This window comes from Ascaphus truei, chromosome 3, assembly GCF_040206685.1.
Source record: "Ascaphus truei isolate aAscTru1 chromosome 3, aAscTru1.hap1, whole genome shotgun sequence".
NCBI classification, from domain to species: domain Eukaryota; kingdom Metazoa; phylum Chordata; class Amphibia; order Anura; family Ascaphidae; genus Ascaphus; species Ascaphus truei.
This window is the reverse complement of record NC_134485.1, coordinates 355,343,213-355,370,743: the sequence shown is the minus strand read 5'-3', so window position 1 is coordinate 355,370,743 and position 27,531 is coordinate 355,343,213. Positions and strand designations below refer to the sequence as shown.

Below are 27,531 nucleotides of genomic sequence, written 5' to 3'. Positions count from 1 at the left end.
ACATGTACTTGTTTTGGCGCTGCGCACCGTCAGCAGACAGGCGCAGGCTTTTAGTGACGGTGATGGCGACGTGTTCACGACCGCTGACGTCACACATCGCCGTCGCTATAAGTATTTGGTGCAGGAGACCTTGGGAGAGCGACAGGGGCGTGGCGGAGGCGTAGCCATGAGCGGCATGGGTGGTTGCAGAGGCACTGCGCTCTTTCCCAAGGCATTTAAATGAAATGTTGGGGGATCGCGTGAGGCCTCTGGAACCTCAACTTACCTTGCTTCAGCCAGCGTCTGGGAGCGTCTCCAAGATAACGCGGCGTCACATGACCTCCGCGTGCCATTTGACTCCGCGCTGAGCGAAAGGGGGGGTAAGCGAGCACCGGCGGACAATAGGCTGGGGCGCAGGAGCAAAAGTTTGCGCACCCCTGGACTACAGCGGCACCCAATGTATTATCATTAACGTAACATGGTGAAGAAAAAAATGTGAACTAGCGCTAAAGTGTAATACACAGTGTGATATTAAAAAACTTATAATAAAGGATGGCTGCCCGGTGATACTGCCAGTACTAACAGAATAAACCAAAATGAAGAAAAACCTGGCGCCAAATAGTCAGTGGAATGTCCTGTACTCCTCAAGGGATCCGCACACTTGCTCGACAGACCATGCAAAGAAAAGAACACAAACAAACAAAAATCATAGCGCAACACTGTAGGGTAAGCAGTACTGCACTAATACACACAAACAGTTAAGAATCCTAGCGATTATTAAAATATTTATTTATTAAAAAGAACTATGCCAAGACCGACAATGGCAAATACAAAGAACCGCAGGTCATCCGGAGCACAAAAATTGGAGCCCTACTTACATACAGCAAGGTTTAAGCTCGCATGGTAGGAACAAGTCCTAGGTAGAGATGATCTCCCTGGCGGGTGATGCCTCTGCTCCACTGCGGCTCAGACACCAGTCAGTCCTTACGATGGTAACCGGAACAGCTCCGGCCGTGGGGGCTGGTGTGCGGGGTCCACAGCTCTGCACCGCGTGTAGACACACGCCTCACTTCCTCCTACGGAGCAACAGGAAGTCTCTGCGCGCCCGCGCGCGATAGTGCCCGTTGCCTTAAAGGAACAGCTGGCAGGCTGAAGGGAAAGTTGGGCTCCAAGGCCAATTGTACTTAAACGTCCAAAGTCAGTCAAATAGTGGCTGTGCCACTAGCCCTACGCGTTTCGTAGATGTCACTCTACTTCCTCAGGAGCTGTTCCGGTTACCATCGTAAGGACTGACTGGTGTCTGAGCCGCAGTGGAGCAGAGGCATCACCCGCCAGGGAGATCATCTCTACCTAGGACTTGTTCCTACCATGCGAGCTTAAACCTTGCTGTATGTAAGTAGGGCTCCAATTTTTGTGCTCCGGATGACCTGCGGTTCTTTGTATTTGCCATTGTCGGTCTTGGCATAGTTCTTTTTAATAAATAAATATTTTAATAATCGCTAGGATTCTTAACTGTTTGTGTGTATTAGTGCAGTACTGCTTACCCTACAGTGTTGCGCTATGATTTTTGTTTGTTTGTGTTCTTTTCTTTGCATGGTCTGTCGAGCAAGTGTGCAGATCCCTTGAGGAGTACAGGACATTCCACTGACTATTTGGCGCCAGGTTTTTCTTCATTTTCATTAACGTAACATACTAACATACTGTTTGTAGTGGTCAATAATTATGTATTACCAGTAGGTGTCAGTACAGGAATATTATTATTATTATAATATTATAAGCTAAAACTGTAAAATTCCAGGCATTATTGAAATCCCTGCTCTCTGATTGGTTAAAATTCTGGGCATTATTCATTATTCCCTCACCTCTCTCTCTTCACCCTCCTCACCTCTCTCTTATTCCCCCCCTCTCACCTTTCTCTCCTCACCCCTCACATTTCACTTACACCCTCACCTCTCTTCTCCCCCTCCCCCCTCTCTCTCCTCCCTCCCCTCTCTCTCTACCCCCTCCTGTCTCTCTTCCTCCTCCCCACTCTCTCTCTCTCTACCCCCTTACCTCTCTCTCCCCCCCTCACCTCTTTTTTTGGCAACTTGTCAATTCAGCTCTCAGAGATGCAGGGCCGCGCGCAGAGAATTTGAAATGAAAAACTGCCAAATTTTAAACTGTTACCAGTCCGCTCCTATCCTGACCCAGCACGGCAGCATATGCAGGCTCATATCTCTCACGGCTGCACCTCCGCTCCTCTCCCCACACACAGCACAGCTGCACCTCCGCTCCTCTCCTCACACACAGCTGCACCTCCGCTCCTCTCCTCACACACAGCACAGCTGCACCTCCGCTCCTCTCCTCACACACAGCTGCACCTCCGCTCCTCTCCTCACACACAGCACAGCTGCACCTCCGCTCCTCTCCTCACACACAGCTGCACCTCCGCTCCTCTCCTCACACACAGCACAGCTGCACCTCCGCTCCTCTCCTCACACACAGCTGCACCTCCGCTCCTCACACAGCACAGCTGCACCTCCGCTCCTCTCCTCACACACAGCACAGCTGCACCTCCGCTCCTCTCCTCACACACAGCACAGCTGCACCTCCGCTCCTCTCCTCACACACAGCACAGCTGCACCTCCGCTCCTCTCCTCAGACACAGCTGCACCTCTGCACCTCTGCTCCTCTCCTCACACACAGCACAGCTGCACCTCCGCTCCTCTCCTCACACACAGCTGCACCTCCGCTCCTCTCCTCACACACAGCACAGCTGCACCTCCGCTCCTCTCCTCACACACAGCACAGCTGTACCTCCGCTCCTCTCCTCACACACAGCACAGCAGCACCTCCGCTCCTCTCCTCACACACAGCTGCACCTCCGCTCCTCTCTTCACACACAGCACAGCTGCACCTCCTCTCCTCTCCTCACACACAGCACAGCTGCACCTCCGCTCCTCTCCTCACACACAGCTGCACCTCCGCTCCTCTCCTCACACACAGCTGCACCTCCGCTCCTCTCCTCACACACAGCACAGCTGCACCTCCGCTCCTCTCCTCACACACAGCACAGCTGCACCCCCGCTCCTCTCCTCATACACAGCTGCACCTCCGCTCCTCTCCTCACACACAGCTGCACCTCCGCTCCTCTAACACAGCACAGCTGCACCTCCGCTCCTCTCCTCACACACAGCTGCACCTCCGCTCCTTTCCTCACACACAGCTGCACCTCCGCTCCTCTCACACAGCACAGCTGCACCTCCGCTCCTCTCCTCACACACAGCACAGCTGCACCTCCGCTCCTCTCCTCACACACAGCATGGCTGCACGGCAGCACTGCCGCTCCTCTCATCACACGTCTTTCCCCCATCTCTCCTCCACCCACCTATCCCCCTCCCCTATTCTCCCCCTCCACTCCTCCCAGCCCCCAATCCCATTTCTCCCCCTCACCTCTCTATGCCCCCAACACTTCTCTCCCTCCCCCTCACCTTTCTCTCTCCCCCCTCACCGCACTCTCTCCCCCCTCACGTTTCTCTCTTCACCCTCACCTCTTTCTCTCCCGCCTCACCTCCCTATCTCCCCCTGTAACAGATGTGTTCAGAGGTACGCAATGGAGACCGTTTAAAGTGAAACTTAAATTAGGCTTTATTGCGCCTGTCCCATTAACATATCAAAAGCATTCAAAATAAGCCAAAGAAAAACCTGCTCCGTTTTGGAGACTATCTACACATGTAGTCCAGCCCTCTCTAACTGGGTGGCTAGCTAAGCTAATTACGAGCCCCAAATATATATACATACAAACAGATATATAACAGTCCCAAAAGAAAGTCTTATCTGTATCTTGTAGCTGTAGGGGAAGTCCTCTCTGCTCTCCTTGCATGCTATAGCAATATCAGGATCCAGGTTGAGAAATCTTCTCCCCTTTGTCTTGCTGTAGCCTGCAGTCTCTTTGCAGAGCAAGACATCTGTCCTCTGGACAGTCCAGTGTACACTAAGGACTGTCTGTCTTTCCTGGGTCAGCTCCAATTGTGAGCTCAGGAATCCTTCCTTCTTGTCTCTCAGAACAGAGTTCTGATTAAGCAGGTGGGGTGGTTGATTGCAGGTGTGCAATTAGCAGCACACTGCTGGATTAGAGGCAAGATTCTTAATAGGCATAAGCAGTGGTCGACAAATCACCCAAAAATCTACTCGCCGAAAAAAAAATCTACTCGCCACCTAGTCCTGCCCCGCTTTAAAAAATAAATGGAATAAATTCCTAGTAAGAACAACATTCGTTTTTGACATAAGTTTATTTATTGTATTACATTATACTACAATTAGTCCTGGTTACGCGCGTGTGTGTGTGTATGTGTGTGTATATGTCGGATTTACAAAAAAAAAAAAGCTGTGTGTGCTGTGCACGCGCATAGTAAGTGAAACTTCTTTGACTTTTGTCACAGAAATTGTATTTGTGTTGGTGATGTTTTAATTAAAAATCAAAATACAATTTCATTGACAAAACGCAAATAAATTTGACTTAGAATGTGCGTACACATCCCTTGTATTTGCACTAAGCGTGATTTCCTCGTGTGTGTTGTGTGCGTGTGACTGTGTGACTGTGTGACTGTGCGTGCGACTGTGTGTGCGTGTGACTGTGTGACTGTGTGTGCGTGTGTGTGTGACTGTGCGTGTGACTGTGCGTGTGACTGTGCGACTGTTCGTGCGACTGTGCGTGACTGTGCGTGCGCGTGACTGTGCGTGCGCGTGACTGTGTGACTGTGTGTGTGTGCGTGTGTGACTGTGTGTGCGTGTGTGTGACTGTGCGTGCGCGGGTGCGGCGGCGATTAGGAGCGGCGCCGGCGGCGATAACATGTGACAGGGGCGGTGTGAGCGGAGTAGCGTCCATTACGTGACGTCACTTCCGTTTCACATTTCGCCCCACATCATCCAGTTTTATCCCATCAGAGGTGCCACTAAAGAAGTTTCACTTCAAAAAAAGGCAGATGTGAATGACTAGTTTCCTGAACCCCTTATCCAGTGTCTGGATACCCCCGCTTCACAATATCTAAAGCAGCAATCCCGCCTGGGATTTTACCTGATCCGCAGTCCCTCAATGTCCAGGTACCCTCATTCCCGCAATGTTATACATTGGGGAGGTGTTCCCTACCTGTCTTCTGGGTTAGGGGGGGTTCCGATGTCTTCCGTGTGAAGCTTGAGAGTCAAATCTGGAAGAAAGCAGTATAGGTTATTTCGGTGTAGTATAGGGCAGTTAAGATATACAGGGCAAATAAGATATCCAGATACAGAGAGACAGAGAGAGAGAGGGGAGAGAGACAGAGCGAGGTGAGAGAGACAGAGACAGAGAGGGGAGAGAGACAGAGAAGGGAGAGAGGGGAGAGAGGAGAGAAAGAGAGAGTGGAGAAAGAGAGAGAGAGAGAAAGAGAGGATAGAGGAGGAGAGAGGGGAGACAGGGGAGAGAAACGAGACGGGGGAGAGACGAGACGGGGGAGAGAGACGAGAGGGGAGACCATAGAGAGGTGACTGACTGACTGGGGGGGTTGACTGACTGGGGGGGTGACTGACTGGGGGGTGACTGACCGGGGGGGTGACTGACCGGGGGGGTGACTGACCGGGGGGGTGACTGACTGGGGGGGGGGTGTCTGACTGACTGGGGGTGGGGGGTGACTGAATGACTGGGGGGGGTGACTGAATGACTGGGGGGGTGACTGAATGACTGGGGGGGGTGACTGACTGGGGGAGGTGACTGACTGACTGGGGGGGACTAACTGACTGAGGGGTGACTGACTGGGGGGGGGTGACTGGGCTACTGGTTGGGGAGGGGGTGACTGATTGGGGGGGTACCTCTGGTGTCACACACACACTCCCATACACACACACATTCTCCCATATACACACACACACACACACACACACACACATACACACACTCTCTCTCTACACACACGGGGGGGGGGGGGAAGAGAGGAAAGGCCGCGACCAGCACCACCACCACCACGTTCCCTCCCCCCCCCACCACCCCGCGCCTATCTCCCGCCCACAGGCTGACACGGGGACCGGGGGGAAGCGGGGACCTGAGGGGACATTCCCGCTCCCATCTCCCGCCCCGCGGGCTGACACGGGGACCGGGGGGAAGCGGGGACATTCCCGCTCCCATCTCCCGCCCCGCGGGCTGACACGGGGACCGGGGGGAAGCGGGGACATTCCCGCTCCCATCTCCCGCCCCGCGGGCTGACACGGGGACCGGGGGGAAGCGGGGACATTCCCGCTCCCATCTCCCGCCCCGCGGGCTGACAAGGGGGCTGGGGGGAAGCTCACTTCTCTCACCACTCTCTCACCACCCTTACCTCTCTATCTCTCACCCCTTCACCTCTCTTTTCAACCCCCTCACCTCTATCTCTCTTCCCTCCTCACCTCTTCCCCCTTCACCTCTATCTTTTCCCCCCTCAACACTCTCTCTTCCCCTCTCCTGTTTCCCACCTCAACACTCTGTTCCCCCCTCACTTCTCTCTCTTCCCCCTCGCCTCTCTTTCTTCACCCCTAACCTCTCTTTTCTCCCCCCTCACCTCTCCCCCTCACTTCTCTCTCCTCTCCTCTCACTTCTCTCTCTTCACCCCCTCCTCTCTCCCAAACCCCTCACTTCTCTCTTCCCTCCTCACCTTTCTCTTTCCCACCTCACCTCTATCTCTTCCCCTCCCACCTCACTCCCTCCCCCCACCTCTGTCTCCACACTCACCTCTTTCTCTCAGCCCCTCATCTCTCCCCCCCCCCCCTGGATTAAATGCAAGATTCCTAAAAGGGATAAGTCCTTGTTACACCCCCCCCCCTCACCTCTCTTTTCAACCCCCACATCTCTCTCTCTTCCCTCCTCACCTCTATCTCTTCCCCCATTCATCTCTATCACTTCCCCCTCACCTCTCTCTTCCCTCCTCAGCTTTCTCTCCCCACTCACCTCTCTCTCTTCCCCACTTTCTTCTTCCTCCCTCAACTATCTCTCCTTCACCTCTCCACCTCACACCTCCTTCTCTTCCCCCCTCACCTCGCTCTCTCTCTTCCTCCTCGCCTCTCTTATTCCCCCCTTATCTCTCCCCCCTCACCTCTCTCTCCCCCCTCCTTTCTCCCAACCCCCTCACTTTTCTTTTCCCACTCACCTCTCTCCCCCTCACCTTTCTTCCCCCCTCACCTCTCTCACTCTCTCTTCCCTCCTCCCCTTTCTTTTCCCCACCTCACCTCTCTCTCCTCCCCCCTCATGTCTCTCCCCCCTCACCTCTCTCTCACCACCCTCACCTCTCTCTCCCCTCACCTCTCTTTCCAACCCTCTCACCTCTCTCTTCCCTCCTCACCTCTACCTCTCCCCCCTCACCTCTCTCTCCTCCCCCTCACCTCTCTCTCCTCCCCCCTCACCTCTCTCTCCTCCCCCTCACCTCTCTCTCCTCCCCCCTCACCTCTCTCTCCTCCCCCCTCATGTCTCTCCCCCCCCTCACCTCTCTCTCTCACCACCCTCACCTCTCTCTTCCCCTCTCACTTCTCGCTCCCCATCACCTCTCTCTCCCCCCACCTCTCTCTCTTCTTCCTCCCCTCAACTATCTCTCCTTCACCTCCATCCCCACTCACCTCCTTCTCTTCCCCCTGACTTCTATCTCCCCCCTCAACTCTCTCTCTTCCCCACTCAGTTCTCTCCCCCCTCAACCCTCTCTCTCTTCACCCCTAACCTCTCTCTTCCCCCCCTCACCTCTCTCTCTTCTCCCTCTCCTCTCTCCCAAACCCCTCACCTCTCTCTTCCCTCCTCACCTTTCTCTTTCCCAACTCACCTCTATCTCTTCCCCCCTCACCTCTCTCTTTCCCCCTCACCTCATCCTCTCCCCCCACCTCTCCCCCCCTCATCTCTCTCTCCCCCCTCACCTCTATCTCCCCCTACCCTCTCTCCCCTCACCTCTCTCCCCTTCCCCCCTCACCTCTCTTTTCTCCCCCTCCCCTCGCTCTTCCCCCTCCTCTCTCTCTTCCCCCCTTCACTCTCTCTATCCCCCTCACCCCTCTCTCTCCCTCCCTCCCCCCTCACCTCTTTTTTTGGCAACTTGCCAATTCAGCTCTCAGAGATGCATGGCCACGTGCTGAGAATTTGAAATGAAAAACTGCCAAATTTTAAACGGTTACCAGTCCACTCCTCTCTGGGCAGCATAATGTGTGCAGCCTCTCTCTCACACAGCACGTGCAGGCTGCTCCTCTCACAGCTGCTAGTGCTGTCAGGAGCTGGCGGGTCCAGTGCTGAGGTAACTATTATTTGCTTTTTATTTTGTTTGTAGTTAAAATCACTGTCCCGCCACTTCTCTCTCCCATCTCTCCTCCACTCACTTATCCCCCTCCCCTATTCTCTCCCTCCACTCCTCCCAGCCCACCATGCCCCCATTTCTCCTCCCTTCACCTATTTCTCTCCCCCCCCACCTCTTCCTCACCTCAACCTCTTACCCTCTCTCTTCTCCCCATCACCTCTCTCCCCCTCACCTCTCTCTCTTCTCCCCCTCACCTCTCTCTCTTCCCCTTCACCTCTCTCTTCCCACCTCACCTCTCTCTCTCTCCCCCCTCACCTTCCTCTCTTCACCCCCTCCTCTCCCCCACCCCTCACTTCTCTCTTCCCCCTCACCCCTCTCTCTCTTCACCCCCTCCTCATCCCCCCCTCACCTCTCTATTCCCCTCTCCTCACCTATCTCTCTTCCCCATCTCCTCTCTCTCTTATACCCCTTCACCACTCTCTATTCCCCCTCACCTTTCTCTTGTATCCCCCCTCACCTCTCTCTCTTATCCCCCTCACCTCTCTTTCTTCCCCCCTCACCTCTCTTGCCCCCCTCGCCACTCTCTCTTCCCCCATCACCGCAAACTCATCCCCCTCACCTCTCTCGCTTTTCCCCCCTCACCCCTCTTCCCCCTAACCTCTCTCTCTTAATCCTCACACCTCTTTCTCCCCCCTCACCTCTCTCTCACCCCTCATCTCCTTTCCCCCATCTCTCTTCTCCCCCTCACCTCTCTTTTCCCACCTCACCACTCTCTCTTCTACCCCATCCCTCTCTCTTCACCCCCCTCCTCTCCCCCACCTCTTTTCTCCCTCATCTCTCTCTTCCGCCCTCCTCACCTATCTCTCATCCCCATCACCTCTCTCTCTTATCCTCCGTCACCACTCTCTCTTCCCCCTCACCTCTCTCGTATCCCCCCTCACCTCTCTCTTATCCCCCCTCACCACTCTCTCTTCCCCCTCACCTCTCGTATCCCCCCTCAACTCTCTCTTATCCCCCCTCAACTCTCTCTTATCCCCCCTCACCTCTCTCTCTTCCCCATCAGCTCTCTCTCTTATCCCCCTCAGCTCTCTCTCTTATCCCCCTCAGCTCTCTCTATTATCCCCCCTCACCTCTCTTTCTCTTACCCCCCTCACCACTCTCTCTCTTATCCCCCCTCACCTCTCTCTCTCTTATCCCCCTCAGCTCTCTCTCTTATCCCCCTCAGCTCTCTCTCTTATCCTCCCTCACCTCTCTCTCTCTTACCCCCTCACCACTCTCTCTTACCCTCACCTCTCTCGTATCCCCCCTAAACTCTCTCTCTTATTCCCCCCTCACCTCTCTCCTCCCTCACCTTTCTCTCTTTCCCCCCTCAACTCTCTCCTCTCCCCCCTCACCTCTCTCCCTTCCCCCTCCCCCACTCTTCTCCCCTTCACCTCTCTCACTCTTCTCCCCTTCACGTCTCTCTTTTCTGCCCCTCACCTCTCTCTTTTCTCCCCCCCCTCACCTCCCTCCGTGCCCCCTCACCACCCTCCCCCTCACCTACCTCCCTGCCCCTTCTCCCCCCACCCCTCACTTCTCTTTTCCCCCTCACCTATCTCTCTTCCCCATCACCTCTCTCTCTTATCCCCCCTCACCACTCTTCCCCCTCACCTCTCTCGTATCCCCCCTCGCCTCTCTCTCTTATCCCCCCTCACCACTCTCTCTTGACCCTCACCTCTCTCATATCCCCCCTCGTCTCTCTCTCTTATCCCCCCTCACCACTCTCTCTTTCCCCTCACCTCTCGCATATTTCTCCTCACCTCTCTCTTCCCCCTCAGCTCTCTCTCTTATCCCCCTCACCTATCCCTCTTCCCCCCTAAACACTCTCTCTTATTCCCCATCACCTCTCTCCCCCCTCACCTCTCTCCCTCCCCCCTCACCTCTCTTATTCCCCCCTCACCTCTCTCTCTTCCCCCCTTTACCTCTCTCTCTTCCCCACTTACCTCTCTCTCTTCCCCCCTTTACCTCCCTCTTTCCCCCCTTACTTCTCTCATCTCCCCCCTCACGTCTCTCCCTTTCCCCCTCAACCTTTCTCATCTCCCCCTCATCTCCCTCCCTACCCTCTCACCCACTCTTCTGCCGCTCACCTCCCTCCCTCCCCCTCACCTCCCTCCCCCTCACCTCTCTCTATTCTCCCCCGCCTCTCTCTTCCCCCCTCAACTCTATCTTCACCCCTCACCTCTCTATTCTCCCCCTCACCTCTCTTTTCCCACCTCACCACTCTCTCTTCTACCCCATCCCTCTCTCTTCACCCCCCTCCTCTCCCCCACCCCTCACCTCTTTTCTCCCTCATCTCTCTCTTCCGCCCTCCTCACCTATCTCTCATCCCCATCACCTCTCTCTCTTATCCTCCGTCACCACTCTCTCTTCCCCCTCACCTCTCTCGTATCCCCCCTCACCTCTCTCTTATCCCCCCTCACCACTCTCTCTTCCCCCTCACCTCTCGTATCCCCCCTCAACTCTCTCTTATCCCCCCTCAACTCTCTCTTATCCCCCCTCACCTCTCTCTCTTCCCCATCAGCTCTCTCTCTTATCCCCCTCAGCTCTCTCTCTTATCCCCCTCAGCTCTCTCTCTTATCCCCCCTCACCTCTCTTTCTCTTACCCCCCTCACCACTCTCTCTCTTATCCCCCCTCACCTCTCTCTCTCTTATCCCCCTCAGCTCTCTCTCTTATCCCCCTCAGCTCTCTCTCTTATCCTCCCTCACCTCTCTCTCTCTTACCCCCTCACCACTCTCTCTTACCCTCACCTCTCTCGTATCCCCCCTAAACTCTCTCTCTTATTCCCCCCTCACCTCTCTCCTCCCTCACCTTTCTCTCTTTCCCCCCTCAACTCTCTCCTCTCCCCCCTCACCTCTCTCCCTTCCCCCTCCCCCACTCTTCTCCCCTTCACCTCTCTCACTCTTCTCCCCTTCACGTCTCTCTTTTCTGCCCCTCACCTCTCTCTTTTCTCTCCCCCCTCACCTCCCTCCGTGCCCCCTCACCACCCTCCCCCTCACCTCCCTCCCTGCCCCTTCTCCCCCCACCCCTCACTTCTCTTTTCCCCCTCACCTATCTCTCTTCCCCATCACCTCTCTCTCTTATCCCCCCTCACCACTCTTCCCCCTCACCTCTCTCGTATCCCCCCTCGCCTCTCTCTCTTATCCCCCCTCACCACTCTCTCTTGACCCTCACCTCTCTCATATCCCCCCTCGTCTCTCTCTCTTATCCCCCCTCACCACTCTCTCTTCCCCCTCACCTCTCGCATATTTCTCCTCACCTCTCTCTTCCCCCTCAGCTCTCTCTCTTATCCCCCTCACCTATCCCTCTTCCCCCCTAAACACTCTCTCTTATTCCCCATCACCTCTCTCCCCCCTCACCTCTCTCCCTCCCCCCTCACCTCTCTTATTCCCCCCTCACCTCTCTCTCTTCCCCCCTTTACCTCTCTCTCTTCCCCACTTACCTCTCTCTCTTCCCCCCTTTACCTCTCTCTTTTCCCCCTTACTTCTCTCATCTCCCCCCTCACGTCTCTCCCTTTCCCCCTCAACCTTTCTCATCTCCCCCTCATCTCCCTCCCTACCCTCTCACCCACTCTTCTGCCGTTCACCTCCCTCCCTCCCCCTCACCTCCCTCCCCCTCACTTCTCTCTATTCTCCCCCGCCTCTCTCTTCCCCCCTCAACTCTATCTTCACCCCTCACCTCTCTCTTTCCCCCCTCACCTCTCTTTCCCCCCTCACCTCTCTCTTTCCCCCCCTCACCTCACATCTCTCTTCCCCTCTCTTTCCCCCCCCCCCCCTCACCTCTCTCTTTCCCCCCCTCACCTCACATCTCTCTTCCCCTCTCTTTCCCCCCCCCCCCCCTCACCTCTCTCTCTCCCTCCCTCACCTTATAGCTATATTATATTTTTTGGCCCGCAGTTTATATACTGATTTTTATGCTGATTTTTATGCTGGTGATTTAGCCTGTTAGATCCTGTGAGATCTGAATGAATATTCTAATTACGCGGCTAATCCCTGGTGCGCTGTGCGCATATTGTTTTTCGTTTTTTTCTGAGGTGTACCCATTCGGTTATCTCATTCAGGAGACTGTGGGGAGTGACTCCATGCGCCTGGCAGCGAAGGGATTGCTTTTCTTAGAGAACCTTGAAGACAGCACGAGTGCGGAATTATTGAATTGTGTACAATACATTTGGAGTTTCTTTATCAATTACATTTGAAAGTACAATTCCTTATACAACCAAAGTGAGCTTTTAGCAATGTGATATGTGTAACAGGTTAAAACAATATGACTGAATAAAGAAAATCAGACAACGGTAAGTCCTTTATTAATATTTGCCAATTTATCCTAGAAATCTTGATAAAACTAATGGGGATCATATATCAGCGTAAAGAAAGTGTGAATTTAAGTTTGTATTGAAACTTTGCTCCATTTCCTATTTGCGTCAAATTTAAGAAAGTGTTTTTCTTATATATGAAGCAAATTGTGAGCCAGAGAAATTTAAGGCTCTACTGACCAGATGGATTTTTTGGGATACAAATACGAGATAGAAAAGTGGGACAGAGACGTAGAGTTTGATATATGTGATTATAATCTGTGTCATCCATCTTCTCCTATTGGCACTCCCCAAATCGCACGCTGCACAATCTTATCGCAATGCAATCTGTACAATTTGTGTTAGTTTTGCTTACAATTTGCCTCCTCGTTGTTCTTCTTTCAGAAAGCATGTGTATACATTTATTACAGGTATGAAAATAATAAAGAGATGATGAGGTGGAATTAGAAATTAAGAATATGTCCAACATGTGTTTTCCAATTGAGCACAGCCATGACGTACTATACCATGGTATGCCAACTATATCATTTAATTTGGAAGAAAAACTCATGTACAGTATACACGTGGACTTTGAAACAGAATTATGAGAAGTACTGTTCAAAATTCCCAATATGTTTCATTTACTCATTTGGTAGAATGCTTTCCCGAGGCTTTTCTCCGACATGTGTTCAGGACATGCAAAGAACGAATGTTCACAGAGTATCCCCACACAGAACCGAAACGTCAGCTGCCTGGTCTCAGACCAATGTTTAAGTGCTGGATCCTGGGTGCCCTAGTGTGTGCACCGAGCACAGTCTGGGATTAAAAATAGACAGTGAGGATCATGCATCAAAGTTTCCTTGGTAGGCAAAGGTACAAAAACAGTCCAGATTTAACAATGAACACAATTCCTCCAGAAATGAAAATAGCAATGGCGCAATGGAATAATGATAAAGTGATAGCTGGAGCACACTAGAGATAAATCCAGGTGGGGATTCGCCCAGGGAGAATAGGTCTATCAGACCTCCGAACACAGCATTGGGTTTGATAGATCTACAGTATTCTCCCTGAATGGATCCCAACCTGGATTTCTCTTAAGTGTGCTCCAGCAATCACTTTATCATTATCTGATTGCGCCATTGGTATTTTCTTTCTCCTGGACATATTCTCTCTATGGGTGAGAGATTTGCCAGGCTGCAGGGAAAGATTTGTTAGTGTTTCATATTACACTGTGTCACTTGTTTGTGTTTTTACATAATCCCAAGGAATGCAATGCAAATCCAATATTTGAAATTGCATTTGCTTATACAACCAAAGTGAGTTTATAGCAATGTGGATGTGTAACAGGTTAAAACAATTTATCTGAATAAAGAAAATCAGACAAAGGTAAGTCCGTTGTAAATATTTGACAAATTATCCTAGAAATCTTGATTAAACCAATGGGGATCATACTTCTTTTTCCCTTAGGTGAGCATGTTCTCCTGAGTTTTCCTGTAGAGAGGTATTTTTAGACGTACTGTACACTGCAGAATAAAATCTGTGCTCTTGTTTTAGTCTGAGCACTAACAAGGGTGGCACAGAAGGATATTAAGTCAATCCACTAACAACCCATCTGGAGAGAGCAGCTTCACGTATTCAATTATTACAACCATGGTAGGACTCTCTTTTAATGCCTATACTTTTACAAATCATTGCATACACAGGAATGTATAACATTTGGACGAGATAATGACTTAAATATTGTAACTTAAAACAATTAACATGATATTGTGACATGTCATATTTGATGTAATATACTGTATTGTTTGTATTTTAATTAATTGTAATTCCCATTAGAACATTGCATGTAATGTTACATTGAAATCTTGTGTGTTGCTTAATTGCTTACTTGTATGCAAAAATTCAATAATTTGTATTATTCATTTTGTAGTATGGATTTATCAATACCTGCTTGAAATCTCTTGTAATTGAAAAATTTGGGGAGGATATATGGGAACAATTGAAGTGAGTATCTTCTCTTATACACATGTTGGCGGTGTTATGTATATATATTTACCTGTGAAACCTTTAAATTAAACTGAAATTTAGGGATACATTGTCATCTACTGCCATGGATGAATGTAGCTATTTTTCACCTACAGTATTTTGCTCTGCATGCACCAGAATGCAATGTGGGGAGCATTATCAGAAAGCGTTAGATTACTACATGGGTTTCTTAACACCAATGTAACATAGTACAGTACTTTGTATTGATTACTACTAAAAGGTCTCCCTTTGTAAGCTATCTAAAATTCTATAGCTAGAATAATTTAACTTAAGGTTATTTCAGTTTAAGAGGCTTATTTTGTATGATAAGAGATCATTATCTTGTCAATCTACCCCAGCAATGCCCATTGACATCAACTGGACTTTTTATGCGATATCACTGAAATGGCGATGTAGCAGTTTATCAAATAAGCAACTATGAATATAAACTACACCAAACAAATGTTTGTTTTTTTCCCAGAGCTGTGGCTCAGGTCCAGGATACATTTATGACTTTTGAAGTTTATGACGATGTTATTACAATGAGAATTATCAAGGAAGCTTGCCGCATGCTGAGTAAGTAACAGTGTAAATGTACCCTAATGATTCTTAAATTGCATAGATATTAAATGCAAGTAATGTGTTGTGTTTACATTTTTTCTCCATGTGTACTTAAAAAGATAAAATAATAAATCAGCCACTGATTAAATGCAAATGAGATTAAAGGTTTAACATTAACAATTGGGAAAATATACATTTTATACAAAACCCCAAAAAAGCTCCAAAACACACTGATTGATAGGGAAAACAAAAAGAGTCTCGGAATTAGCCAAAATGTAATAGCGACAATAATAGAACAATCGGTATCACAAATGGGAATGCTTAATGACTGTAAATGCAGAATATATGGTTCTTAAAAAGCACAAGAGTAGGGGGAAAAAACACAGGGAAGGGGAGTGGGGGAAAAAAAGGGGAAACTGCAAACAAATAAACATTAAAGACAATGGGAGAGGGTATGTTTATTTGTTAGCAGTTTCCCCTTTTTTCCCCCACTCCCCTTCCCTGTGTTTTTTCCCCCCTACTCTTGTGCTTTTTAAGAACCATATATTCTGCATTTACAGTCGTTAAGCATTCCCATTTGTGATACCGATTGTTCTATTATTATCGCTATAAATGTTGGCTTATTCCGAGACTCTTTTCGTTTTCCCTATCAATCAGTGTGAGCAGGAGTTTTTTTTGGGGTTTTCTATGATCTTCAGTGGGGTTGTTTGTTTGCACCCTATACTTTATGAGTTTTTTCTTTATTTAGAGTGCTGTCTATTTGTTTATATACAATTTTATACAGCTCAGCAGGGACTGCACCCTAAAGACCCATTTTCTATAGAGAGACAAGCTCAATCAGCATGCTGGTCACGGCATGATCATCGCTGGAGGGCCGGGCGCCGACCACTTGATCACTACTCCAAGTGATCACATGGTCGGTTCAGTAGCACTTTGATGGTGCCAGGAAGATATTGATGAATTTACCAAAATTTGTTTTTCACGTATTTTTTTTTTTTTAAACTTTGCAAAATGTTTGATCAAACTTTGAAACAATTTTTTGGGGGAAAAATTCTCCAATTTTGCCAGAGAATATACTTTCCAAAATTACTAGGCCTTTCTCTAGTGCCAAAATGATTAAATTCACTAGCATTTAAAATTTTCTTTTTGAAATGTTGCTATTTTAAAACTTCTTCAAACTTCAGGAATTTAATTATAGACTAAAAATGCTACAAATGGTGCATTCAAACTATGACAAAAACGTCACCAATCTCTACTGCCAGGTTTCTACAAGGGAAAGAGTTAAGCAAAACATAACCATGATTGTCTAATTTTTCCCCTATGATTCAGCATTTGGGATTTAGCAGTGTAATCGCTGTTCAAATGTAAGTAGTATTCCAAGAATATATTTTAGCATACTGTACGTTTGGAAAGGACAATAAGATTTTTTAAATTGATAACATAACAATGACATTTCCATTATTGTATAAAATTAACGATGGGTTATGCCAAACTAACCTTATTCATTTCTTTGAGGAGATAAGTATTAAGTAGAAATAGTTGTGTTAGTCCATTTGCAATAGTGCAGAGTAAATGAGTACTCCAGTTTTAGGTGATGCCTTTTATTATTTGGACTAACAATAGATATTATAAGACAAGTCTTCGAGAGTTCTCTCTTCCTCCGGTCAGCAATACTGATTTACAAAGATTCCATGAGTTTAACACAAATGTAAAAAAAGAAAAACAAGATAGCCATCTAAGGCAGATGATGCAGTGAAGGAATAAACAGACAAGGCAATAAATGGATGAACGGGAGGATGAGACACAGCAATGTCCATCCATCAGCAGTGTGCAGGGGCGTGGGGGTGCAGGGGGGAGGGGGTTAATTGTACAGTTCAAAGAGAGGCAGGGACAAACATTACAAAAAATTATGTTAATGGGTTTAAAACCCTATATCAGCATTAAGTCCACTTGTTTTAGTGTCAAAGTGTACTATTATTTTTTGTTCAAATGTTTTCTGTTCTTGAGTGCTTTAAAACATTCCATTGATGATTTGGATTTTTAAGTTATTTATTGAATGATCTGGCTGTGAGAAGTGGTGTTCCACTGAAGTGCAATATATCCATTCTTCATGGTGTGCAATTGTGTCTGTGTAAGTTTGTTCTGGTTTGATATTTTTGGCTGGTTTCACCTATGTAGCATCCTTGGTCACATTTGCTGCTTTGAATTATACAGTATATACCATATACCTTGATGTGCAGCAAAATGTTTCATTTGACATTAAATGTTCTAGGTTTGTGACTGGCTGTGGGATCTTGACATGATTGCAACGTTTGCAGCGTGTGTTGTTCTATGATATTGTACCATTAACAGCGTCCTTCAGTTTGTTATGAATCTTTCTATTGACTAATTTCTGTCTGAGGTTTGGTTGTTGCCGGAATGCAAGTGTAACGGGTATTCCCCCACCCAATCGCAGATGTAGTGTGAGTGCGGAGAACCTACAGTTACAGGGTGTGGTGCTTTACCTGTTAGGCTCAACGGAGGCTGAGCTTCCGCCACGGGGAACCTGGGGCAAGTATATTATGAGTAACCCTGTACTCGGTGCAGCGCCTCCACATGCGATGGTTCCCAGCAGAGCGGGAATTGTTCCTCGCAGGACACATACAAATAACCACATACACTGGATGGGAAATAGCAAAGGGCTTTACTGACCATTGACGGCAACTTCAATAATACTCTCTTTGCATAACAGTCAACAGATCAACAGGTGTCCCTCTCTAGAGGAGACACTAACAAATGCGTCTCGCAGGACGCTCCCACCTACACCGGGTGATCCCACCCCGTGTCCAATAATCCCCACAAAATGTCCCGCACTCTTACAAAGAGAGGATATGTGTGACTGCGCAGTGAAGCTAATAGGATCGTTGGTGCACTTGTTGATAAGGGTTACCTGCGTGCTCGGGCCTACAACGGGCTTCACAAAGGATCCGATGACAGAAGAACACCGGAACCACCATCAGGGACGATCCCACGCGGAAAGCCTCTGCAGCGGCAGCGGAGGTCTGCGCCCAACCTTCTGAACGGATGCGCAGCGTCTGCTGAGTCCCTAACTGACTCTGTGAACTAAGGTGATGCTCGCTGCTACTATAAGCCGTCCCTACAGCACAGCAACCTTAAATGGCTTCAGGGGAAACTCATAGGGGCCTACGGGGTAGCCTGTCCTATGCAGGTGGGTCACAGACCCCCTGCACCCACACTACCTCTCCCGTACCACCCGGGTCCCCTCTGATTAACTCCTACCTACTACTCCCAACACCTGCAGCAACACACTGCAGCTTCACACGATGCCCTCTTGTCAGCCCTCACAGCACTGACAGCTGTGACCTGACAAGATTGCACACCACACACACCTAAGGGCAGAGTCCCTAACCTAGGGGCCATCCCTTATCACTTACCCACTAACCTGGTGGGGAGTTGGGGCCTGTCTGGGACCTGGGGGACCTTACCTCCTCGCTCCCAGCTCCAACTGCCGTTCTCAGCGCGCGAAATGTATCTAGTTCTGGCTCCAGGGCAATCCTTCAGCCCTATTGGCTCCCTGGCGTCACGTGGGGCGCTGCGGAGGCTCATGGGACTTGTAGTCCCTTCCAAGAGCCTTCCCTGGTAGGTTAGGGTTCGCACGCTCCTTTCTGCGCATGCGCAACTCTTCAGGGCCGCCTGCAACTCCCTAGCCTCTTCCCTACTCTGCTCCGCGCATGCGCGATCGCGCAGCATGTGCACGCACCCGCAATGGCGGCCACCGCTAACCGGGTACGCCGCCGAGCCTCCAAATGCTCGGCTCACTCCCTGCACCGGCCCCCACCTTTGGGAACAGCCAGCGGGTCCGTTGCTGCCTCCGGCGGCACCGCGACCGTGCTGACCCAAAGGAGGGGGGTCTCTGGGAGCCGGAGGGCACCGGGGCTACACAAGGATAGGAGGTTTGGGGAAGACGTCTTTAAAGTTTCATCTGCTGTCAGCATGCGTTGCAGATCGTTGAATATTTTTCGCATTCCCCCTAGCGCAGGGTTGTATGTGGCCACTAGTGGTATGTGTGTGGTTGTTTTTTTCTTCTTGTATTGGAACAGGTGTTCTCGTGGGGCTATAAGTGCAGTTGTGAGTGTTGTGGCAACAGTCTTTGGCTTGTATCTCTTCTGTCTGAATGGTTCAGTCAGGGCTGTGAGGTGTCTGTTTCTGTCTTTAGTACCAGTGCATATGCAGTGATATCTTATAGCCGGCTATGTATGATGGCTCATTTTGTATGAGTAGGATAGAAGCTGGAGTTAGGGAGGTAAATGCATCTGTCTGTGGGTTTCTTGTATACAGATGTGTGTAGTTTGGATAAGTAGGAGTTTAGACCACTGTAATGCAGTTGATGTGATCTACTTAGATGTTGCAAAGGCTTTTGATACAGTGCCACACAAAAGGTTAGTGTACAAAAGGCAATAGGTCCGTGTAAAAATCATTGCATCTGAATTGAAAACTGTTTGAAAGATAGACAACAGAAAGTTGTCGGAAATGAAACCTTTCCAGGTTGGGCTACAGTTGTAAGTGGAAGGATGATAAATGCTGATCTTTGTATAATCGAATATTAAATATATAAAACCATATAAGAAAATATAAAAATAATTAGGCCTCAGCTAGGGGGCGCTCAAACCAAAGAAATGTAAAACAATATATATAAATAAATCACAGTTCAATTACAACAAAATCATATATAAATATATTATAAAAACCATAGAGTTGAAAAGTCCAGTTCTGTTCAGAAGGTGCTGCTTTTTTCAAATGTTGGGAACAACCCAACGTTCCACAGGGGTACTAGAATAGAAAAAAACAAGAACAAAGCGCACACCTCATAGTATAGTATGTTAGTTTTACTTGGCAAGAAAAGATAAAAATGCACTTACAAGATGTCAGTGCAATAAGAGCACTGAATGTGAACACTCTTGTGGTATTTCAGCATAGGGTGCATCTGTGTGATTCCTGTCCCCTCCACTGACGCATCCGTCAGGTCTGCTCTGCTGGTACAAGTTCCTCCAAGTGCAGAGTGCTTCCGCACCACGAGGGGAGTCGTGTCGCTGTACTACTGCGTCACTACGTTCCCATGCAGTGACGTCACCGGTCTCAAGGCTCCGGCACCACGAGCAGATCGGGAGGAGCAGGGGGGATGATGTTTCTCGATCAGTGTCTCCTCGAGTTCTCCTTCTCCAACAGAGCCTGCCTCTGATACTCCCACAAAGTGTCCAAAGAGACACTGGCTGGAGGGAGAGACACTGGGAGGATGGAGTGAGAGACACTGGGGGGAGGGAGAGAGACACTGGGGGGAGGGAGCAATGGGGGTCTTTTAAAAATGTATTGGGGCGGTGGGGGTCTTGTAAAAATGATCTTTTAAAAATGATCTTGAACCAAAAAAATGTTTCACCTGCGGCACATTTTTTTTTTTTTTTTTTTTCATGTACTACGCTAAAAATATTTAAGGGGTTCCATTTTGCTTTACAAAATATAAAAGGGTTCCACGACTAAATTTCATTGGTAAACACTGCCATACAGTTCCCAGATGAGCTGGAGAACGGAGCAAGTGTAGGAACCTCCACGTCTCTGGACTTTCCACTGGTAAGTGGGTGATGATGAATCTTTAAAAATACACTTGAGTTTCCAAGACAGGCTAGACAGGAGTAAAATGTCCTTATATACCAGGAGATGAAAGGACACTAGTATCTCCAGATCCTTCAAGATCCTAGGAGTGGTAATGCAGCTCTGACTAGTATACCAGTGGGACGCCTGCAGGGTGTCTGTGTTAACAATCACTGACACAAACGTGAAGTTATTTCATTGTTACAAAGTTTCCACAGTTTCCTGGATTTACAGTAGTATGCATATTGACCCTGATCTATCAGCTGTGCTCATGTTCGTCACCAGCCGTATAGGTGGTATATGCATGTTCCATTTAAAAAAATAGAAGATGTGACATCATCTCTTAAAGTGATGTCACATCCTTTTAAAAAAAATGTAACATGTCACACAATCCCATTGGCTGTAGTACCATCTGATGGAAGCCATGTGGTTTTACTGCACCGACACACTTTATTCGAGCAAATACCCGGTATGTACCTGGCAGATACCTGGAATGCGCCGCTCCTCACCTCTGACAAGCCCCGTTGCATTTGCCTTCCCAGCCTGGGTTCATGCCTGGCTGATGGGCGGCTGATCTGTTAAATGATAATGATTAGGATTTAATAGGCTGCAATGCTTCGCGTGTCTACCAGATGGCATAAATTCATGAATTGTAATGCAGTATATATATATGTACTGTGCAGTATTGCAGCCAACGGGAATAAAATGCTTCAATCCCTGCCGGAAAATAACTCAATGCACTCTGGCAGAAAACAGTCACAAACCTCAATACACCCGGGTATACCCGAATTCGTGGGACTAGCCGAGCTCGAATAAAGTGTGTCGCCAGTGTAAGTATGTAACATACCTCCCTTGAAGATGACGTCACATCCTTAATTATTTTTTAAAAGCCTGTCACATGGTACAACGCCCAATCAGATGGTTGTTGGGTAGAAGGGGGGGCCCATTACTTGCCCTTGGGGTTATCTTTGCTCCCATTGAGGACATAGGTAACCATACTGGCAATGAATGGTTGTGTTTGTACTGTGTTTTTATGTTTATTGTGGGTAGTGAGGATGGTTGAAGGTGGTATTTGGCCCGTGGTAGGTGTTGATACCTACCGGGTGGGTAGCGGGAGGGTTAACCCCTTCATTACCTTAGTGGTACTAACTACTAAGGTAATGAAGGGGTTAACTCCTCCCGCAACCTCGCTGCCAGGCCTAAACAACCACCATGGCCAAATACTACCTTCACCCACCCCCGCTACCCACAATAAACCCGGCACTGGTAGTTTACCCCTTCATTACCTTAGTGGTTAGCCGCTAAGGTAATGAAGCTGCCCGTATATGCATTTTTATTGCATCAAATTGATGCCGGGGGGTCTCCTGTGCTGATATTTATGCGTATGTGCTACTGAGACCCCTTATATCCCCTCTTCTTCAATGAACTCCCCTTCTTCCAGTGGGGGAGAAAAAAAGTTTATCTTCTGTTTCTTTCTAGAGTCTGATCTTTCATGTGGTCTGTTTGGGATCTCGTCACCCTTCCTTAAAAAGAAGAGGACGATTTGTCTGTGGGTCTAGCTCCCATGGTACCTATATCTTTATGATGAATGATGTCTTAAATAGGTTCAATCTGTCACTTTGATGTATAATTCTTGGTGTTTCCAAAGGTTGATAAGAGTTTCTAGTGGGTAGGTTAAAATTTGGATGATTATTATAGGACTGGTTTCTAGTGTGATCTTTCCTATAGAAATCTTATTTTGGCAAAAAACCCTTTCCAATAAATTTAGTGGAAAAATAAGTTCAATTGATCTATTTATATGCCCTCTAATATTCGAATTTCCATTACTCTGAGTGAGATAATCTTGTGTATCTCTCTCAAATTTATTTTGTTTTCTTTCAATTAGATTTCTTTCAAAATCCTTCACTTTTACTTTAGTAGCTTCATCTAGCTTCATTTGCATGTCATTTCCCAGAATCCCTTGCTGCAGTGGAAGCACTGTATGCTAGGTGATAATGTTGAAAGGCAGGGTTGCAGACCTGTCTAAGATGTGAATGTGCTCACAAGTGATCTTTTTATTTGAAACAATAGGTATATTACTTAAGGCAATGAGAGATTTATTCAACTCCTCAATTTGTTTCTCAGTTTCCTCTAATTTCTTCGATCTAAATTTGAACTTGATGTTACTTCTCATTAGATGACATTCCATTCATCATTAAAACCTTCATCACCAAAAGATGATTGTTTAGGAATTCTAAGACCTCTGTGTATTCATTTTTTGTATAGATATTTTTGTAGACTAACTATATCCCACCGTCTCATTTCAGTTTTAGTAAATCTTCTAATGTTAAAAACTTTAAAAACGTTTATAGCCTTAGCTATATACAGTATGAATGTTGATAAACCATGAGCTTAATTTCAGATCTGATACATGATCTTCAAACACCCTTTTACTTAACTGAAACCTGTATTTGCACATTTGCAAGTATGGATTTGTTCATCAATGACAGCATTCTGAGAAAGATGGTTCTGAGGTATGGGAGATGCTACACGTTCTGCAGTCTCACAATGAATCTGAATTGCTGGAGCAGGGTCCACTTATTTAGAGCTTGTTAATTGAGGACCTTAGTCTTGTCTGAAGATCTGCTTCTGAATGAGTACCCACTACAGCATCATCAGCATACTAAAGCCCAATGACTGAAGTCAGGGTAATCTTGGTTTGTGTTCAGTTTTGACTAAGGCTATTCAATTTACAGTTCATTTGGTAGTTTTGGCTCTACTCTGACGTTGGTCAAACCGCACTGCAGTGAGGAAAATCAGTGTTGGAGCAATGACACAGCATTGATTAACTCCTGTCTTGACCTCAAAGAGGTTTGTAATGGATCTATTAATGAGCACTAACGCTTGAAAATCATCATGGATCATGAAAAGAATTGTGACAAATTTTGGTTAGCATCCATACTTCAAAAGGGTACTCCACAGTGCTTCTCGATTGACAGAGTTAAAATCTTTTGTGAGGTAAACGAACTACATGTAGAGATGTTTATGTTGCTCCTGACATGTTTACTTGCAGCTGGTGAGCAATGAACATCATGTCAGTTGTGTTCTGGATGAGCCCACACTGAGATCTAAAGTGGAAGGACTATCACAATTATCTTTTGTGTGGTAGACAGCAAGGAAACCCCTCTGTAAATTTTCATGGTTGGTGTTGTCTCCTTTCTAGGAGATAATTACGATCATTGCTTCCCTGAGGTCATCTATTATTTCCTTAGCATTCCAGATTGTCAAATTGGAGAGATTCCCAACTCATCATCTGACTGGGTTTTGCTGGATGGAACTGAGAACACTCATCGACAGCAAAGTCTTGATTGAGAAAATCTTTAAAAAACGTCTTTCAACCAGGGTTGATGGCTTCCCTCTCTTTAAATAGATCTTTTCCTTAAACAGATCTCCTCCTCATCCTTAGGTGTCAAGAGGGTGTGTCCCTGGGTGCTTGTACTGTAGAAAGCTTTGGTGCACTGAACAACACATGTACTGCACCGACACACTTTATTCGAGCAAATACCCGGTATGTACCTGGCAGATACCTGGAATGCGCCGCTCCTCACCTCTGACAAGCCCCGTTGCATTTGCCTTCCCAGCCTGGGTTCATGCCTGGCTGATGGGCGGCTGATCTGTTAAATGATAATGATTAGGATTTAATAGGCTGCAATGCTTCGCGTGTCTACCAGATGGCATAAATTCATGAATTGTAATGCAGTATATATATATATACTGTGCAGTATTGCAGCCAGCGGGAATAAAATGCTTCAATCCCTGCTTGGAAAATAACTCAATGCACTCGGGCAGAAAACAGTCACAAACCTCAATACACCCGGGTATACCCGAATTCGTGGGACTAGCCAAGCTCGAATAAAGTGTGTCGCCAGTGTATACCATGGATGTCGGTGATATGTTTAATCTCCTTGGTCTTGTCTAACCCTTTATCATGTCGTCCTTTGGCCCTCTACCATGTCTTGATCGTCATTTAATTTCTTTAGCTTAGAGTTGATATCGTTCTGTAAAGCACAAAAGGACTTGATTACAATAATAGTAATACCATTGGGTTGGTATTCTTCAGATGTTATTTATTTGTTTTCTATTTTATACTTCATTGGGGCTTGTATTCATACATAATTTTTGTCTCTAGCACTTTGGGCTCCAATGAATGCATACTAATGTAAAACTGATTGTAGCTTTGATTCTTTTGCATTTATAACGTGTTTAATAGTTAGTATGAGGGTTTAGTGGTTAAGAATATTCTTTTGAACTTCTCATTTTCACAATTTTTTTTTCAGATGTATCTGAGGAAGATGTTCTTAAACTTTTTGGAGAACACTTTTTCTTTTTCTGTAAGCAGTCTGGATATGATCAAATGTTACGCACCTTAGGAGGAAATCTTATGGAATTCATTGAGAATCTAGACGCTCTTCATAGATACTTGGCACTATCGTATGAGGTACTATTTATCTAATAAACAGTGGTTAACGGGATGTAAAAAGGGTAGTAGTAGTGTGAATTATTAAAAAAAAATTGAACTTAAAAAGGATAATACACTTTGACACTAAAACAAGAGGACTTAATGCTGATGTGGGGTTTTTAACCCACTACCATCATTTAACCATAGAACATTTAATGTCAAAGGAACATTTTGCTGCACATCAAGGAATGTGGTATATATTTTATAATTCAATACAGCAAATGTGATCAAGAATGCTACATTGGTGAAACCAGCCCAAAACGTCAAACCAGAACAAACCTACACAGACACAATTGCACACCATGAAGAAGGAAGATATTGCACTCCAGTGGGACATCACTTCTCACAGCCAGATAATTCCATAAATGACTTAAAAATCCAAATCATCAATGGAATGTTTTAAAGCACTCAAGAACGGAAAACATTTGAACACAAAATGATAATACAATTTGACACTAAAACAAGTGGACTTAATGCTGATATAGGGTTTTAAATCCATCACCATCATTTTTTTGTAATGTTTCTCCCTGCCTCTCTGTATATTACAATTAACCCCACCCCTCTGCATCCCCACCCCCTGCACACTGCTGATGGATGTATAGTCCTGTGTCTCACTGTCCCTTTCACCCATTTATTGCCCTGTCTGTTTATCCCTTCTCTGCATCATCTGCCTTAAGCCGTGCGTATAATGCCCGCGATGGGCGACGGCAACCAAAAACAAATACATTGCCGCCGCCACGTGCGCTTATAGTAAGCGCGACGGAGCGTCGCGGACTTAGGAAGCTGAGAATATTTGATTTTTCAAGGGCTGTCGCCTCAAGTGAAAGCCCCTGAACAAATCAAATGCCCGGAAGCCCACGACAGGTGACGCTTTGTTGCCAGTCGCGGGCACTATACGCACGGCCATAGACGGCTATTTTATTTTTTTACATCTGTGTGAAGCACATGAAATCTTTGTAAATCAGTATTGCTGACCTGAGGAAGAGAGGAAAACTCGCAAAGGCTTGTCTTATAATATCTCTTGTTAGTCCAAATAAAAAAGGTATCAACTAATACTGAAGTACAGTGGCGGCACGCTTTATTCTAATGCGGCCGCCACCGCGGAGTGGGGAAAGCCGCGATTAGCCGGCGGCTCGTTTGGGGATTTCCCTGGCGCGTGCGGCGTGTCACCCTGGCGCCGGTCACGCGTTCCAGGGTTCCCCGGCATCTCCGAAGCCTGCAGAGGCAGCAGGGGTAAAGGGGAAGCTGCGCAAAGCAGCGCGCAGCCAGGGGGAGCAGCCAGGGGTTCGGGGAAGGGGAGGGGATCATTTTTGTTAAAACGCGCGGGAAGGGGAAGATGAGGCTTGCTCGCTGCTCCGTTTCGGCGCCACCTGAAAAAAGTCCCGTTCATAACGGGCAAATGTAAGAATAAACTGTGTCGGTGCAGTACTAAAAAAAAAAGTTGAAATAACAATGGGGCAAAGCTATTTGGATTACATTTTAGAATTATTTATATATTATTTACACTAAAACTGAAATGAGATTAGTTGTTTTAAAAGATCTCTTTTTCTTTATAAATGAAATGGGAACTATTTGGACCAATCAAAACCATGGAATTTTGGCTGGTGGGGGGTAGGATAATTTGCCCCAACCCCCTTGAATTTGCTCTTCACAAAAATAAAAGTTGTTGTAATCTTTAACATCTAGTAAGATCACACTTTGACCACAGCTAAAAACTTTAATCATTATGTGCACATAGTCAATTTGTCAATCAAGGTCCTTTATAAAAAAGTACTGATGTTAAATCTGAAAAATTGGTTGTACACCTCTACCCTTATGGATGTTAGAGGGAAGAGAAGTTTGCATGATATACTGCATGGGAAGGAACAGCCAGTACTCTAGCCTTATATTGGGGCCATAGAGTTCCTCACACAACAGCACATTTATGTTTATTTTTCTATAAAGTATCACTATTAAAGATATTGTAGTGTTTTGTAGGTAGCTAAGAGGGCTGCCAGCTCAAGTCCTTCTACACCATTTATGGTCTTGCAATCAAAAGACCAACAAAATGTGGAAGCTTTAAATTAAATATGATAAATAGAGACTTGAAAGACACACTGTGATGAAAATAGTTACAACATTTTTCATATAACAAATTACATACAGTATGTATTAAAACCACCCTTCAATGAGAATTTGCACACATGACCACCAAAGTTTTTTTTTGCAAGGAAAGAAGTATCACTTAAATGGTCTTAGAAAACAA

General features: G+C 47.1%; 1 protein-coding gene across 19 annotated transcripts in view; it reads left to right on the top strand.

Moving 5' to 3' along the window:
* LOC142490133 (guanylate cyclase soluble subunit beta-2-like) overlaps nucleotides 1-27,531 on the top strand; it is a 431,574-nt gene that overhangs the window by 243,992 nt on the left and 160,051 nt on the right. For 2 of the 19 annotated variants that reach the window (XM_075591963.1, XM_075591961.1), the window contains exons 1-4: nucleotides 8,118-8,228; nucleotides 14,487-14,560; nucleotides 15,063-15,157; nucleotides 25,105-25,265. In XM_075591963.1, the coding sequence (XP_075448078.1) occupies nucleotides 8,139-8,228; nucleotides 14,487-14,560; nucleotides 15,063-15,157; nucleotides 25,105-25,265 (420 nt within the window). In that variant the 5' untranslated portion in view covers nucleotides 8,118-8,138. Of the gene's footprint in view, nucleotides 1-8,080; nucleotides 8,229-12,325; nucleotides 12,557-12,961; nucleotides 13,088-13,126; nucleotides 13,430-14,023; nucleotides 14,210-14,486; nucleotides 14,561-15,062; nucleotides 15,158-25,104; nucleotides 25,266-27,531 lie in introns of those variants that run through there. The other 17 variants (XM_075591971.1, XM_075591967.1, XM_075591970.1 and 14 more) reach the window with 17 other exon arrangements.